General features: G+C 39.6%; 1 protein-coding gene across 3 annotated transcripts in view; it reads right to left on the reverse strand.

The window, feature by feature from the left end:
• Positions 1-17,244, reverse strand: part of PID1 (phosphotyrosine interaction domain containing 1) — an 88,181-nt gene that overhangs the window by 40,862 nt on the left and 30,075 nt on the right. For all 3 annotated transcript variants that reach the window (XM_062638949.1, XM_062638951.1, XM_062638950.1), the window contains exon 2: positions 12,879-13,025. In XM_062638949.1, the coding sequence (XP_062494933.1) occupies positions 12,879-13,025 (147 nt within the window). The remainder of the gene's footprint in view (positions 1-12,878; positions 13,026-17,244) is intronic.

A 17,244-nucleotide genomic window follows, 5' to 3' on the forward strand; every position in this document is an offset into this window, starting at 1 on the left:
CCAAATTCTTAGACAATCTAACTTCGCATGGCAATCAAGTCAAAGGAAGTATGCCAATTTATACCATAGCAAAGCCAACCCCAAAACTGCATACCATTAACAACAATTCCCATAGGGATTCTGACCACTGTAGTTACAAATAGGTGACAAAGCTGAATTGTATTATTGTGCTATTTATAACAGTAAGTCAGATGTTAGCACAGTGGAATTACTTCCTGCCTATGGGTAATTCCATCATGAAACAGAACCAGTTTATTTTCTGCCCTTCCTGTCCCAGAGGATACTCAGAATCAACTTCAATGACATTCTCAAAATAATCATGACACATGTATCTTACCTTGTTCGATTTTGTCTTTTCCTTATCACCTTTCTCAACTTAGTACTCAGCTATATCAGTCTTTACACAGATCTTTCTTTGATCCTGGAGATATTAATTTAAATCGCTTTCTGATATGAAGCTTGCTTTTTTTCCCCTTCTGTTTTCTCTCTGCTACTGAAAAATAAATTTGGGGATGGGGAAAGCCACAACAAACACTGATATAAAACAAGTCCCTGAGGATGAAGAAAAATCCCACCAAATAACTTCCCATTGACAAATATTTCTCAGCAAACAGTTTAATGAACCTTCGTTGCATCTTATAAAGTACACTTACAAAGACAGTTTCAACTTGCTGTTCTTCCGAAATTTGCTCCTTTTAATTAGAGGGGTTTACTTCTATTTGAAATATTTGTGTATGGGCACCTATTAAATGTAAGGTTATCTTTAATTAAGGAATTAAGACCATCTTTCAGCTGATTAACCTCCCACACACATACACTCCCCAGCGTCCTATGTTCTAGCAATCAGAAAGCAATCCAGATATCTAACAGGCAAATGGACATCAGCTCCCAAGAAGGGATAGACCATACCCTCACTGGATATAAAACAGGATTTTGTTCTATCAAAGTTATCAGGACACTACAAATTCAACATTAGCTTTTCATCCACTGATAAAGCATGATAAATTTCATTCCAGATTTACATTACTGTGAAATTCAGTATCCTATTTCTGTCACCATATGTATTGTTTAATAGGGTCTTGCTGTGAAATTATTAAAGATGAATAACAGAGATTTGGGCGTTAGTAATACAAAAGAACATCTTAACTTAGGAGTACTTACTGATTTTCCAAACCAGACTGTAAACTTTGAGAAAGGAGACAGATCAATTTTAAAGAAGAAAAAAACAACCGCAAAAAAAGAAGTACCATACCTCTGTTGCACTTCTCATTCCTATACAACCTAGAATCTCAGAGAAGAAAGCTTACTGAATTGCCACAAGCCTGAAGCCAAATATTCACAATAGATTATAATAAAGGTGTTTGATTAGCAATATATAATATACATCAAGTGTGGAGACAGTGTTCTCACAGGAGAATGGATAATTGGTACATAAACTCTGAATAATCCTGAAAGATACAGCAAGGCCATGAGAGGCCCGAGGAAGCTTAAGCAAGAAAGATAAGAAGAAGCTGGAATTCACTGAGTTATGAGAACTATGGACTGTTAGCAAGCTTTCCAGGTCAAGTTCTCACACCTGTGCTTAACCAATTACATGTCAGTCACTAAGGGTCTTCAAGACATGTATCCAATCATAATATGCCAAATCACTGTAAGGGCATGTAAGAAATAGTATATAAGGAGTTAAGGCTTTGTAATATATTTGGCAATCGCTTGATCACATTGATTGTCTCTGCATTGTCCATGACTCCCACATCAACAATCAAGCCTTAAAACTGCTCAGAAGTACTGCCTACGGTTATTGTTATGAACTTTTAATTAACTATGCAAAAAAAAATATTTTCATTAAACAAACGAAGAAAAAGAAGTTATTAGTCTCGGACACTGACACCCGACCCCAGGAATGGAAAAATTTCTTTCCTCTTCCAAGCTGATGTATTTATACATCACACTGCATTGCAGACTATATTGCAATACTATGAGAACAGGATTACTCCTGGGACCAACAGAAATGGAGGTCGCACACGCAGGACATTCTTTTCTCTGATGACATAGTATTATTTTGATTGCAAAAAATCTACATTCCAGCATCCTCTGCATCTATGAACATGGGCAGCAGTACCTCATGTACAGAAGAATGGATCTGTAATCCAATTTCTGCCTCCATTTTTGCCAATATCATCCGCTTCAGTGGGAAGCTTTCAAGACACAGGATCAGCCCCAAAATAAGAACTGATGGCTTGGGGCATAGTACAGCTGTAAACAGAGATTATGAATTCCTGAGAAGGTTCACATTGGCTCAGACTACTGTAAGCAGTGGATACTCAGTGCCAAATGCAAATTTTGCAGTATTCTAATGGAAATCAAAGAAACAATATCCATGGCTTCAGGGGAAGAGCCACACAGAATACCTTCAGAATAAGCATACGTTTTTCTTGTAAAAAAGCACGCCTAGAAAGATCTGCAAACAGCTCTCCCAGAATGTTTCATGCTGTTGAGTGGGAAGGTGCCCACTTCAATAATATGAGGGAGCAACAGCCGCAGAACCAGGAGTTCTTTTGATTTTGTTAAAGAATAACCTCACATTCTATGAAGGAAGGGTGCCTCCTCCTCCTGAGAGCCAGCTCACAGCAGGACCCATATGCCTTAGGGCCACAGAGAAACACCAGCTTCCCTGTGCTCTCCACCACCACAAACCACAGCTCCATCCTTACCCTGAAACAGCCACACCAACACGGAAATGTTTCTCAAGGACACACTAGAACAAAACAATTGACAGTGTCTGCAACATCTCAGCGTAACAACCACAACAAATTTCAATCTCATTTTAATTTTTATACATCAAAAACTATTAGGTTTTAGATATTTGCACCTTAATTATTATGGAAACAATTAGCTCCCACGACCACAAGGCTTTGCCCGAGCAAATGTGATGAGCACAGTATTTTCTACAATATAAAAAAATAAATATCCTAACACATGTGTAGCTATCTAAGACCCTACAGTTGCCACTGTTAGTATCTTGGCTTTGTGCCAGAGTGCAAAAGATGGCACTTACTGACATGAACTTATTATATAGCATTATGTATTTGTGTAATTGAAGATTATCTCCTAAAGAATTCTGGAATTTAGACAGTCAAAATTTAAATATTTCCTGCTGTAGAGAGATTAATTAAAAAAAATATATTTAAATATTCTTTCAGAGAAAATTATTTTGGTATGTTATCTCCTACAAAGACAGCTATAATTAGACAACATCTCCAAGTACTCTGAAATGTGGGATTTCTCAAACTGACAAAAAAAAACCACCACATTTGTGTTTCAAGATACAAAATTATTCCATGGAGTTTTATGTATCAAAGGAATTTTATTAATAGATACTGCTTTTTAGTACATTTTTTCAATTAATTACTGTTTAATAGAAGTATGCATTTTAATTCTCAGCATCTTTTTTAGTTTTCCCCTACCATAATTTATCCGCAGTATAGTGTGGCCACCACACAGCCTTCCCCAGAGCTTTGGTGTGCTGATCCAACCTCTACAAAGAGGGCTGCTGGCCGAGAAAGGCAGCTGAACAGCAGGAGACAACAAAGCTGGTTTAGAAGGTATTTTAGAATCTTTCTGGGTGAGAAATACTATAGAAGTACAAATGACACATAGCAAAGATCTGAGCATTCACTAGCACACAGTGCCTGGCCTCCTTGGTACCTCACAAGGTTCCCACCTGCTTTTACAAGCAAGGGTGAAATTCAGGAATGGCCAGGGGTCATTCTTAACCATGTCTCAGGGGGCATTTTTAATTCCAATATATTTGCATTTTACACTGTGCTCTTTGAATGTCAATGACTATCTCTTCCATAACTAATTGAAATATAAACTGTTAGTGCCTTGTTTTACATTAAGAGGTTTGATTCAGATTACTTCTGCTGATAAATACCATTTGCTAACAAAACTGAGGGCTCACGACTTCCAATTCAAGCTGTTGTTGAATCAAAGGCAGCTAATAACATCAAAGCTCTGAAGCCAAAGGAAATGCTTTATTCCAGTCAAAGGGATTTCTGTTTATGCTAAGAAGTCTTTTTCCCAGGCTCCATATCATGTATCATCACCCATTTTCTTCACTGGGACTCACTGCATACAGTACAGAGGCAGAACTACAGGGATAAGAAGAAACGTACACAGTGGTTTTGCAAGCAATACAACAAATGTACTGAAGGGAGGAGTAAAGCAATAATATGCTAATGGATGCTTTGATTTTTTTATTTCCTTGAGCTTTTGAATGGGTTTTTGTTGTTTAGGGGATTATTTTCTGCAGCCTAATTCCAAGGAAAATGGGCTTGAACATATATCTGAGCAAAGTCTGGTTCACATCGTGCAACATTTCTGGTGCTATTTCTTCATGCAAGACAGCAGTGCACAGACAAAGCCAGGGACCCTGGGCCTTGCTCCCAGGAACAGCTGAGAAGACCTCCAACACACTAATTGGCAGAACTTGGGGAGGGACCTCTCTTCCCAGGGTACTGGTCTGGACCTCATCTGCATGGTCCACAACAATTAGAAGCCTTCCTACCCAGCCCAAGGAGTAGGGAACACAATCCTGCAGTCCTCCTGGGAGTGTGCGCACACACACACAGAGGAATATTTTCATTGTACATCCCTCTTGAAGCAAATCCAAGGGGAACCACATGGAGAAGACACTGTGTTCAAGCCCTGTGCTGGATACCAACATGTAGGGCAGCTCCCAGAAATTTTCCTGTCCTCCCTGTCACCAGCACTCTCCTCCCAAGGAGACAGTATTATTCTTTCTATGGAACTCTTTAAAATGGTTTGAGACACACATTCTTAATAAAGATCCAAAAGTAAACCGAAATAGGTAAAACTGCTTTCCTTTAATTAATATACATATATTCAGAGTAAAATTATTCCACCATATGGACAAAACGGTCATGTACTTTGTCCTGTAAAGGTAGTTAAAGCAGAAGCATGAAGCTGACTGAAATACATGAACATTTTTAGATAGGATGTAAGAACGTCCTGAATAACAAGATGCCCTTTACTTGAACCGTGGCTTGAAAAATGTCACCGGTGCAAATGCTAAGAGAAAAAAATACCACCAACGTATGTGACAGGACATAACTTCCACCATTCTCAGAACATTAGTTTTAGAATGCCACTTTACCAGTAAGCAAATAAAATTATGCCAAAATACATCCAACACAGCAAAACTGAATACTGCAAAAAATCTTATTTGAAACAGGTTCAGTTTAAGATTAATTCAATTACTTTAGCCAATTCATATTCTCCACAGAAAACTCCTGGACTTCAGGAAATGAAGCATTATGATGCTTTAACCACATTCTCCACTTGCATCTACCCTTCATATTTCTATTAGCTCCTCTGCACTCATTTGAAGTATAAATCCTCAATGACATAAATGGGTCTTCCATGCATGTAATAAAAAAAAAAAATCCCTGGCAGTGTTCAAGACCAGGTTGGATGAGGCCTTGGGTGATATGATTTAGCGTAAGGTGTCCCTGCCCACAGCAGAGGGGTTGGAACTAGATGATCTTAAGGTCCTTTCCAACCCTAACAATTCTATGATTCTATGATATGCAAGAGAGATCCCCTCTGAAGCTGAAAGCTGAGAGCAGCCAGTGCCAAACACCATGCAGCGTGTGCTGCCTGAGGGGAAGCGTCTGCTGTCCTGCATGGCTACATCCCACCACACTCACAATGGAGCCCACAGCAAAGCTCTCATTAACTTAACAGGTGCAGAACAGGACCTTACCATACAGTCACATGAAATCAGCACATGCAACTCTCCATTTCCAACATCAGAACAAGACTCAGCCAAATAGTCGACAACACTCTGGGATACAGTCGTGTGTAAGAGGTATAAGGCTTCTGCAAGCAGCTTACACTTCTCTAGCTTCAGCATTACGCTGCCATGTTTTTATTATGTTTTTTTTTCCGTAATACTACATGAAGAAAAGGTAAACAAGATTATCCATCTTCACATGGCATACTTGTTGGGCCATGAGTTTATTTGATGCACTTCACTTTTTAGAAAACATACAGAAAACCTCTGTATCTCTCACCAATGAGCACTATATCTAAATATACTGAAGATACTAAGATTTGTCCCAAGCAAGAGTTCACATGTGTCCTTTTGGTTCATTTGATTAGGGGAGAAAGAAGCAGAAAAACAAGCTCTCAATTCACAGTACAAAATATGTAATGCTTAAGGATAATAGCAGAAGGCCCTTAATGAGGCAAGAAGAAAATAAGCTCTGAGCTTCACACTCACATTAAACATGATAGAAAACAGTAGTCTGGAGAGTGATGGTACAGTTTACCTTGTCTCACTTGTTTAATTTGTCTCACTTGTTTCTTTATTAAAGTTAATGGCTATCTTAATATTACAGGCTTACAAAATGGTAATAAAGACCAGCATCTAGATGGACTTGTATAAAAAGCTGGATAAACTACACTCAAAACAATCTTTCCTGACGATGCTATAGCTGCAATGAGAACATTTTTATTAAGGTTAATAAGGGTAAAGTGAGGCAGGTTTAAGAATAATGTGCAGTGTCCAACCAGCTACAGTTTCAGTAACCAACATAGCAATAAATGCTCAAGAGCAGTAGGTTTTTTAAATTACTTATGGAAATTTCATTAAATCGCTAGATTGCTAACTACCAAATGACTACTGTCATTTGGAGTTCCCCATCTCAGAAAGTCTTAGAGCACATTTTCAGCCCTTTTGAGCCAGCAGGACAGTACAAACAGGAAAGAGCACCTTGGTCTCCGAGTATTCCAACTGGAAACAACATGATCTTTGCATTAATTTTGACTTAATCAGTATCAAGACACACAAAAGCAAACTGCACCCAGTATCAGTGCAGCACTGGGGAGCCATCTGCCTAATCTTCAGGTGGCCAGAGAAAAAATCTGGGGTTCAGGGACCAGTGAAGGGGAAGAGGAATGAGGCTGCAGTTGGCACCACCAAAACCACACTGTGTGGGCTCCTGGCTGCATGAAACCGAGAGGATGGCTCACCAATTTGGGCATTTTCTGAATTTTGAGGGGCCTCCATGCCCTAGAGATGGGGAGCACACTGTCACCTGAAAGCTAAAACAATAATGTATTTGGCCACCGCCACAGCTGAGCTGATTAGGATGGGACACAAGTGGCACAGGTTGCATAGGACAAAAATGCTGGGCAAAACAACTTGGAGAGGTCTCCTCTGGAGGAAAATAAAAACCAAGCAAAACCATTAAGCCAAAACACAAAGAAAAACAGTCTAAGTTTTAAAAGCGCAATGAGGAATAAGAGCAGCAACACAGCATTAATAAGTCTGCTGCAGAGGCATCTGGGGTAGAGTAGAAATAGGGTATTTTGCAAGCATATGGTAAGAGACAGTCCCACTGCAAGGCCTTTGCAATCAAAATTAACAAGGCAGAAAACCAAAAATAAGCAGCAAGATCTGAGCAGACATTATTCCTAAATGAATCTCTTACACAAGGAATTAGAAACAGGCCTAGCAGGGCAATTTTAAGACAGTATTTTAGTTATTTAATAAGTATCCCAATAAGAAACATTTTATTTCTATGGATCATAACCAGACCATGATCAGTATTACTCACTATTCATCCTATAAATTCATTAATTGCTTTTCCTGTGCAGACTAACTTTCAGTTTCTGTTACCCTGGTGTAAATCCTGTTCCTCAAAGCATCTTGAGACAGTTTCACGTGCACAGAGTTTTATCAGAAGGGCCCACAGTTGATACATGCATTGTGTCTAATGGTGAAAGTTACTTTTGAGAAAAGAAGAAAAATAGAAGAAAGACAGAGACACAAAAAGGAAAATGAAAACTCTTGCCAGAAGACAGCAAGGCCAGAAAAGCAGCAACAAGAACAGGCTTTGGTGAAAGGGCACAGACCTACAACTGGAGGGCAGGCTACAGAAATGCAGGGGCAGCCCCTTGGCATTGCACAGGTTAAGGCCCCTCAGGCACTGCCCAGATCTCCCAGAAAACACCTCAAATCCAGTTAATAGGTTGACACAAGTATGACATCAGGTGTGTCCCAGAGTTGCAATAGTCAAGCTCTGTGCTTAACTGCTGACACTGCACTGTGCCAGGGAAGCCCAACCATGGCTGTGGCCCCTTCCTGCTGTACAGACCACAAATGAACCCTACCATAAACACCACGCTGCAGCAAGGTTAGTAGAGGAACAATTTTCATTTTGAGTGAAGCAAGTGAGCTATTCTGAAAGACTAAGCTCCATTTATACTATTTCTTGGCTATTTTTTTAAGTCTCTATCAATGTGGGCAAGGCTTGATTTTAAAATGCCAGTAGCACTCTAATGTCACTTATACAAATTGCTAAAGAAGACTTCCACCAATCTTCAACTAAGATACACTATCACAGAAATTTCAACATCATACCTTCCACAAAGCCTGAGTTAACAATCTCACCATCTCAATCCAGTAAGACAGGCAAGCAATGAGTACCATGCCTGCAAACACTGTATCATTAATATATATTTTCCCATTTAATAAAAGCTTAGTCTTAAGAATGCAATTACTTGCAGTGTTTACTCTCCTCTCGTCTCAGCCTTCCAGCTGCTGAGAAAAGCTTGTCCACTGGTGGGAACTGGAGGAATAAGATCGCCTAACCCAGGTGGATAACAACAAACTACTGATTATTCAGCACTGACTTCACTTTGAAGAGCCTTCCAATAGAAAGATTAAAAAAAAAATTCAATGAGAAGTTAAACCTATGACACCACTTCAAAAATCACAGGCAGCATTTTTAACCTCTGTCCTTTCATGTTACTGCAGCAGTGCTGGAAAAGCTACAGCAGAAGAGGGAGAGTCATTTAGGCAGTTCTCTTCATGCCACCACCATAGCCCAAAGGGACAGAAATCAAGAAACATTAGAATCAGTATAAACCAATTAGGACACTAAGGAAGAATAAAACACACAGAACTTAACCCAAATCTGTTAAAAGGCACAGAGAAAGCACTCATTTCTGAGTAGAGAGCAACTTATTTTTTTGGAGATACTCCAGATTTTCAGTTTCCATCTGGTTGTTCTTAGTGTTGTGATAAGGGAAGAGAGTTTCCAGCTGAAACACAAGAGTGCACAACATCTGACATGAAAGACCTAGAAGCAGGACAGCCACAGTCTAATCAAAATCCCTAGGATCTAAACAAGAATAAACACATTTCTACATACACACATATAAATCACAGTCATGTCTTCATACAGAAACATGCTCTATTTAAATAAAAACAAATTAGGAACCAGCTAGTAAGAACAAAAGACTTATTCTCACTCTTTTTTGTCCTTCCCCAGCAATGGGTGGTTTAGCTTAAGCTGATACTTGCCATTCACAAGTATACAATTAGCCAGTTGGGTTTTATCATTCTTCGGAGCAGCTACTGACTTTAACACTTGGTGCTGTAGCATTCATAAATGCCACACCCATTGCAGGGAAGAGGCAGGATGCACGTGGGTGCTAAACTGGCTGCCAGAGATGACAACCCTCTGGGCACTGCATCCCACTGCCCTGCTCCGGTGGTCTCAGCTGGAAGAGGATGAGAAACTCTGGTTTCTCTGGGGCCAGAGACCTAGCTCTCACCTAACATACACCATGGCTCAGACAAAAGAAAATTACCCCCCAGGAAAAACTCAGAGTCCAAATGCTTTATTGTACCCAGAAATCCTGCTCTGTTTTAAGCTGTCTGCTGACTGGGGCTGCAACACCAGAGTGCAGGGCTGTTGCTCCCTGTTTACAAACAGGACAGGTGGGGAAAGGAGAGGAAGGGGGGCAAGAAGATGCCCTTTGGGAACTACAGCCTTTGAGTCAACCCCTGTCTCACTGCAAAACCAGCACCACAAACCCCAAAACATGTGCACCTAAAGCTCTGTGCTGCAAATTAGTGCCAATATTGCCTATTTGTCCTTTTAGTGAAATCATGGCCACAAGTCTAGAAGGGTGGGAACAGTGACAGCAGAGCCAGCCCAAGCAGGCAGGTGTAGATGCACAGAAGGAACAAGCCTTTAGCGTCCTGCTGTAAGGAAAAATATATTTTTAGAAAACATGATGGTAACAAAGTTGCATTGGATCTGGAATTGGACAGGAAAGAAAAGCTCTCCAAATTTCTCAACTATTTAACTTTCTAAATTTTGTGGGGCTTCTTTCCCCCTAGACTACTTCAAGCAAGACATTTCTCTGCTATTCTTAACCCCATTCAATTGCAGAATGAGATTGGATCTCAGCAACAAAGTTTTGCTTCTTTGGATTCAGCAGCTAACACCAAATGAAAGAGCAAAGAGAAGCCTGTCTCACAGTGGAAGGAAAACGAAAAGAGCAATTGCATAAGAAAAACAATGCCCAGACATCTGAACAGCAAAGCAATTGCATGTGTCAAATTCCCATAACAAGATGGTGCCAGCTGAGGCTTATGTTAAAACTGTGCAATAAAATTAGATGTCTGGAGCCTCTGTCAGAAGAATGATGCTATCTCATTAATGGGATTACATTGAAAAATTGAAGGGATTTCAGTCAAGAGGAATAAAACGATTAAGGATCAAAAGAGTGTGACTCATGAAAGAAACAAAGCAAAAAACTGAATGCTGTGTTCTTGCCTGAAAAGCCCATGTCTCAGAACCAGAGAAGCTCAGTGGTACCAGCCTGGGTGACACCACAGCATCTCCCCCTCCCTTACACCTGGAATAACAGTGTAGATCAGACCCCACCAAGTGAAAACTCATATTATGAAATACTGGCTTTGTTATGGTAATGTTATTATTGTATCAGTCAGCAAGAAACTAATAAGCAGAGGGAAAAGAGGAGAAGGCAGCTAATTACTTATAAACAGCTGGAGGATACAGGCCCCATAAGAGAATATATTTTAATAAAGAAAAAATAAAAAAGGGGAGGGGAAGGGGAAGAAAGAAACTGCAACTAGAGACACTGGGTAAAATCAGAGCTTTTCATTTAATGACTAGAGAGGATTTCTTAGCCAGAGGAGCAACATACATGCAGAATTATCTTCCCAAGGCATTTCCCACTGCATATCACAACTGCTGAATCATCTGAAGAGGGTTGGCCACCACCCCAAAAACACCACTGTGAGACTGCAGCACTGGCAGGGGTGAACTAGCTACCAGGGGAAGGGAAGAAAGTGAAACAGTGCAAGCAGGAAAAGGGGAGCGTGGTGGCGGCAGATGTTCCTAGTCACCACTATGCTGCATCACAGGAAAAATAAATGAATAAATAAAAGAGATCTCTAAATATAGAATAAGATTCTCTTCACTGAGGGGCTCAACATCTCTCTGCAATCCATCTTCTCCAGTTGAAGAACTGTAGGTTAAGTAAAAAGATCCATTTAAATTCTACACACATTCACAGAGATAAACTGATTTCAGAAAGTATTATTATGTCTGAACTCTCACTAGGGGTGAAAACCAGCTACTTTGTGATCCATTTTTTTATGATAGCTAATATTCTCTAAAAATTCATTAAGTGCCAACATAAAGGACAAAACACATCACCATGGAAGAGCAGATGATATGAGCTACCATACAAAGCATATTAGGGTCACTTGCCCTGCATTCCTCTGCGTCAGCACAGGGCAGAACTGCTTCAACACCCAGCAGCAGTCTGTTTCTTGGCTACTGTGACACACAAAAATTCAAACAAAAATGACACTTCCCAAGAAGCATCTTTGCTGAGGAAGTGCCCAAACAAAGCCCTTCCTTCACAGCATGCACACAGTCCGTGCTATCCGCACAGTATGCCAAGAGAAGCAGGGAAACACACCAGGAATCAATTTCTTCAACCCCATCTCACTCACATCAGATCTTCCAACAAGGAAAAGTGCACATGCAGGCATGTGTGTATACACACTGGCAGGGGAGGGAGTTAGGACATTTAATTGCACTTTGGACCTTTTCCAGTGCACATACCATAAGGCAACTGCTCTTTTAGAGCTGACACTTTACAGAGCAGTGGAGGCTGAAGCCCAGTCCTCTCCATTTTCACTAAGACTGTCAAGGGCAGGTGGATATCCCCTACAACTGACAGCTGGGCTGGGTGAAGAGGACTTGGCTGCCAAGCCCCAGCTCAGTCTGCAAGGTTGCCCACGGCTCTGCAAGGCTAAGTGAGCTCTGCCACAAGGAAAATGGCTCCACGAAAAGATGCGAACAAAGCAGATTTGTTTGCTATTTTCATATGGTTTCTTACCACAGAAGAACATACTCAAGGCTCTTAATCCATTAAACTTTAAAGAGCAGCTTTTTCAGAAGCTGTGCTGTAACGTAACTGGGCAAATTCAAACCGTTGCTTAACCAAATCAAGGCCGAAGTTTCCTTCCCATGCCTTTTTCTCTTTCTTAAAAAAAAAAAAAAAAGCAAACAAAAACCCACAAAAACCAAAAAACATGAAACTAACCTCAAGTTTTAAGTTGCAACCTTATTTCAGTAGGTATATACCTCTGTTAGTACAGGTTGCTAAATGCAAATACAGAGCATTTGGCCTTCATCTCCCATCTCAGCACCACCATTTATAAAAACAATGGCAGTGTTTGTAACAAGCAATGTTCATTGCAGGCTGTTAGAAACCCTCTATAATTTGCATTGTGCCACATAACTCAAACCTTTTTACCCTGAAGTCCAAAATTTCTGGTCAGAATTACCAAATAACTTTTTTGATTTAGAAACTTTGTAGTATTAGTAGCAGTTAATGGGGTTTTCAGAACAACAAGAGGGACCATGTTGATTACTTCGGGTTCTTTAGAGCCCTCACATGCCCATGGGACATCTCCAAGTGGTCTTATCCCTTAACATTATACTCCCAAGTACCTTGCATCCAGTGTGACTCCGGGTCTTCATGAGGGGAGTTGTGGTGCACAGCTCAATGGCTTCTGGTTCATGGAAAATCACTGTCGGAAGAGGTTCTTTCCGAAGAGTTAGGACATTCAACTTAGTCTTTAACATGGTCTGAAAGTGCTAAACAGAAAGAAAAGCAATTATCTCCAGTTCTAGTGCAAAAAAGTGAGAGTTAACAGCTGGACATGTCTGCATGTTTCAGTTGCTGTTCAGAGTCTTGGAGGTTTCCATGGGGAGAGTCAAGTTTTATAATGTAAGACAGTGAACATACAGTATTACTATTAGCAATGTGAAGACTGTTTTTAATAATATATATACACACACAAAACAGAAAATGAGATTATTCATTAGAATCCACATATGTCCCCAAAAGAGCCTAAATTCAACCTCTGATCACTCCCAGGCATATTATAAAACTGCTCATAGACCTAGTTCCTCTACTAATGACCATATCAAGGAAAGAACAGGGGATCAAAGACCATTCAAAGAACTATGGATTCATCCTTCTTGTTGTCTTTCCTCTGTACCTAAATCTCACCCCACCTTTGCAGATGTTATTGTTCCCACTGAGTTGAATGCCTCGTCAGTTTGCCTTTAGCATGTGAATTTTAAATTCTCTTCCTTTGTAAGCAATAGTTCCTCTAGTCTCCAATGTAAATGCCACGACTGGCACTAACAAATAGATATCATTCAAAACTTGTCACTTGCTATAATACACAAGAAATAACTCCCCAGGCTTGGGTGAAGAACTATCCAAGTGGACAGGAATGTCACTGAATGAAAAGTTTCTCGGCAATTGCTTAGAGTGATGAAAGCCAGCCCTTGAAAAATTTCCAAATCAATTTTGTGGAACCAGGGGAGTCACAGAGATTTTTCAACATTTAGATGTTTCTTTGAACTGATCTTCATTTGAGAAACTGAACATTTTCACTTGCTACTACGTATCTTAGGAGGAAAATTTGCAGATATGAAGGAAATCAATGTAGTATTCACAGCTAGTAACATACTACAGCACTGTCTAAAGAAATGTGCATTTATTAAAGCTTCATAATTTAACTTTTATAAATCAGCAGCTATTAGACATATGTGCAATGACTCCAGATCACTTTCATCAAAACCAAACTATTTGTTCTGTCTTCTGATGGGAGATTCTTAACTTCTTTTGCAGTCACCCCTTTCCTCAACAAGGCAGACAAACACTACAGGGTCTGGCTTGCAGACAGAGAGATGCTAAGTGATTTCCCAGAACTGTACAAGAAGTCTCAATCAGAGCTAGAAAATCAACTCAGGTCCTTGCTTTTCAGTCCTATGCCTTAAGTGAGGAAAGTGTGTATTAAATATTTTATTTATACACAGAGGATGAATCAACTATTTAGATACTATGCTGGTTTCATATGGATTTTTGTAGATTCAAGTATTCCACTGAAAATGCATGAGATTTTCTTGGAAAAAGCTTCCTACTTAAGTCATAAATACTTTACCATTATCTAAGTGAAAGCCTATTAATGCACTTCTAAAACAATTTAATCCTTAGCTCATCAGTGTTTACGTCTAATAATTATTATGATACTGGATCCACAGCACCTTAAAGACTCTCATAAGCATATTCAAGGCATAAACACTAACCTATGAAAATAGTACTTGTTTTCCTTCCTCACACATGAAGTTGCAGCCTGTTAGAGCAATACTTGATGGCTTCTGTCCTGTTTGTGAAAGCATTCAAGTTTCCACCCCCGTGAAAAAATCTACTTATATTATTTTTCATCTGGTTCATATTACATTTTATCCCATTCACTCTATCCTGAACACAGCTCCACAAAAGACTACTTCATTTGAGATGATTATACATTAAAGAATATTTGTTGACACATGCTTCTGAAGATAACAGCACTTTCCCAGCCAGGATTACTAGATTTACTGAGAAAACCTATTTAATTTAAACCTTTCAGTTGCAACTAACAGCCTTTTGTTCTGAATTTCCTAGGCTTTTCTGGTGAGGTTGTTAGCAAAGGCTAAATAACAGAAAACCAGATGTGATGAGTGTAAAGCAAGCTTAAAGTTTGAGATCCTGAGTTTGAAGTAGCATCGCTGATTACCAACCATAACACTGGGCTTGCTGGTCCCATAAACTAATCACTGTCTACTATAACTGTAGCCCTCCCTATTAGCGTGACTTGCTTTTATACACAGGCTCTAAGTTTGTGCTAACTTGCTGCAGAAGTGGTATTTCTTGAGGAGAAATGTGCAGAAGGAGAGGGTGCTGGAGACCTGCCGTGCCCAGGTCACAGCAATTCCCCATCTGTAACTGGCCTCTTTTCAAGCATGGGAAAATGCTGCATCCAAGGTCATCTGCTGCCTTGGGCATGTAGGTGATGGGAGAGGAAGGCAGAAGTGGAAAATTTAATAAATGTATTTTTAACCTGAAGTTGTATTATTTTGCTGGTGGATAAGTTTGGACCAAAGCAGAGATAATGGTCACAAAATATTAGGTTGAAGAAGATCCTGTCTCAGCATTTAACTTCTCCCTCCCTCCATGCTGAAAGAGCTCCATTTCCCTAGATGATCTGTTTACAGGGATTCTCAAATAAAGAACACTGCTTCCATTAGATACTCAATAGATGGAAAAAACTCCATTTAGCTTCTCTCACCACTAAGCTTGGATCTTCGAAGTAGTGGTTCTCTTCTGCTAGCATCAATATCAACTTCAGCGGAATTACTGACAGAGACAGCACAATTTGACCAGAACCAAGGAAAACTATAACAATGAGCTACTTTTTTTCATGTTGTAACAACCACATAGACAGTCTTAAACAAGGAAAAGACTACTCTCTGCCTTACAAAGGCAATTCAATGCTTGTATGAGCAGCAAGTTGGAGTGGTTGGGCGCCAAAAACACTAGAGCACAATTGGCAGCAAACAGATAATTAGTTGCCAGAAAAGTGCAGGACGGACTGGGGGTGGACACAGAAATAGGCTTTTGCTTTGGACTGCATGGCTAGTGCAGACAGCATTGTTCTCCCTGCACACAGGTGATGTGACAGCTGCCATAAGAAAATCAAGTCTCTGCCAGGAGACATCATGCAGTGAGCCCCCAAATAAGCAAGTTATTTAAACACACGCCTAACTTTCACTATGTGAGCAGTCCCAGTAAAGCACACGTGGGTAGTCAATGGGATTATTCATGTGCTTTACGCCAAGAACAGGATAAAGTGCTTCGCTCAACCCATTTCTTAGTTTCCACTCCAAACTGGCATCTCCCACAGAAACTGTTGGCAAATGCTGACCTATAACAGTAGCCAATGTATTTTTTGAGAAGATGCATTAGCTCTTTGCTGCTGTGAACCCAGAATATTTCTTGAAAGTGCTTTAAATTCACTAAGCTCCTGAAAAGCATGACTTTGGCAATTCACTGAAAAAAAGGTTCAGGGAACTTTATACTGTTCACATTTTATGTGCCAGAACTACTGGGTTCATTTGGTAGCGCTTATACTGAAAATCATCAAAAGCAGATATTCTTAGCTGACATGACGGTAACTACAATTCAAAACTGCATATCATTCATCCTTTTATCTATTTAGATGGTGCTACTGACATACACTTGACATTTGAAAGATGCAAGGAACAACATAACAGTAAGAAACTGGCAGCAAGTTTCAAAATTCCTTGAGCAAACAAAAATACTTTAATTACCAATGACAGGATGAGAGCTGTAATTAGTATTGTATTTTCCTATTTGCTGAACATGTAATAATTCAAAGTAAAATTTGCTGAACATGGAATAATTCAGAGTACAATTTAAACAAAGCCCCTAATAACATTGGAAAATTATCCTAATAAAAACCCATCGTTTCGTTTTTTCAAGGATTCAAGTTCCATCATTTTCTTTTGCTTAGTTTACCAGTTTTAATGGCACCCTCTCCCTCTATATTTTCTTTTATAGAAGAAAACTGAAGGGTGTATAACTGGTAGTGCAAACCCATAGCAGGCCAAGACTGCCACTACAGAAGTTATACTTGCCTTCTTTGTGACCTTCAAAGTCAAAACGAAATCAATTTTCAATGAAAATACTGTCATCACTAACCCTCTTAGCTACAGGTTAATTGAATATAAGAATCTAGATTTCTAAATTGCTTTCAATGTATACTTTGTTTTCAGCTCAACAGTCACACATTAACTCCAGGTTACCTATTTCACAACATTCAGTTCTCAAATTTCAAGTGCTATATATTTAGTTCAGGCAAATTTCTATTGCTGTTAAAACTAAAAATTAACAGCATCTGGGTTTTGGTTAAGTTTGTCAGCAAAAATGCAGTCACTGTCATAATTCAGGCGAAATGTC

The sequence above is a fragment of the Pezoporus occidentalis genome, unplaced genomic scaffold (assembly GCF_034315485.1).
Source record: "Pezoporus occidentalis ecotype Australia unplaced genomic scaffold, CSIRO_AGI_Poc_V1 ctg59, whole genome shotgun sequence".
In the NCBI taxonomy this organism is placed as follows: Eukaryota; Metazoa; Chordata; class Aves; order Psittaciformes; family Psittacidae; genus Pezoporus; species Pezoporus occidentalis.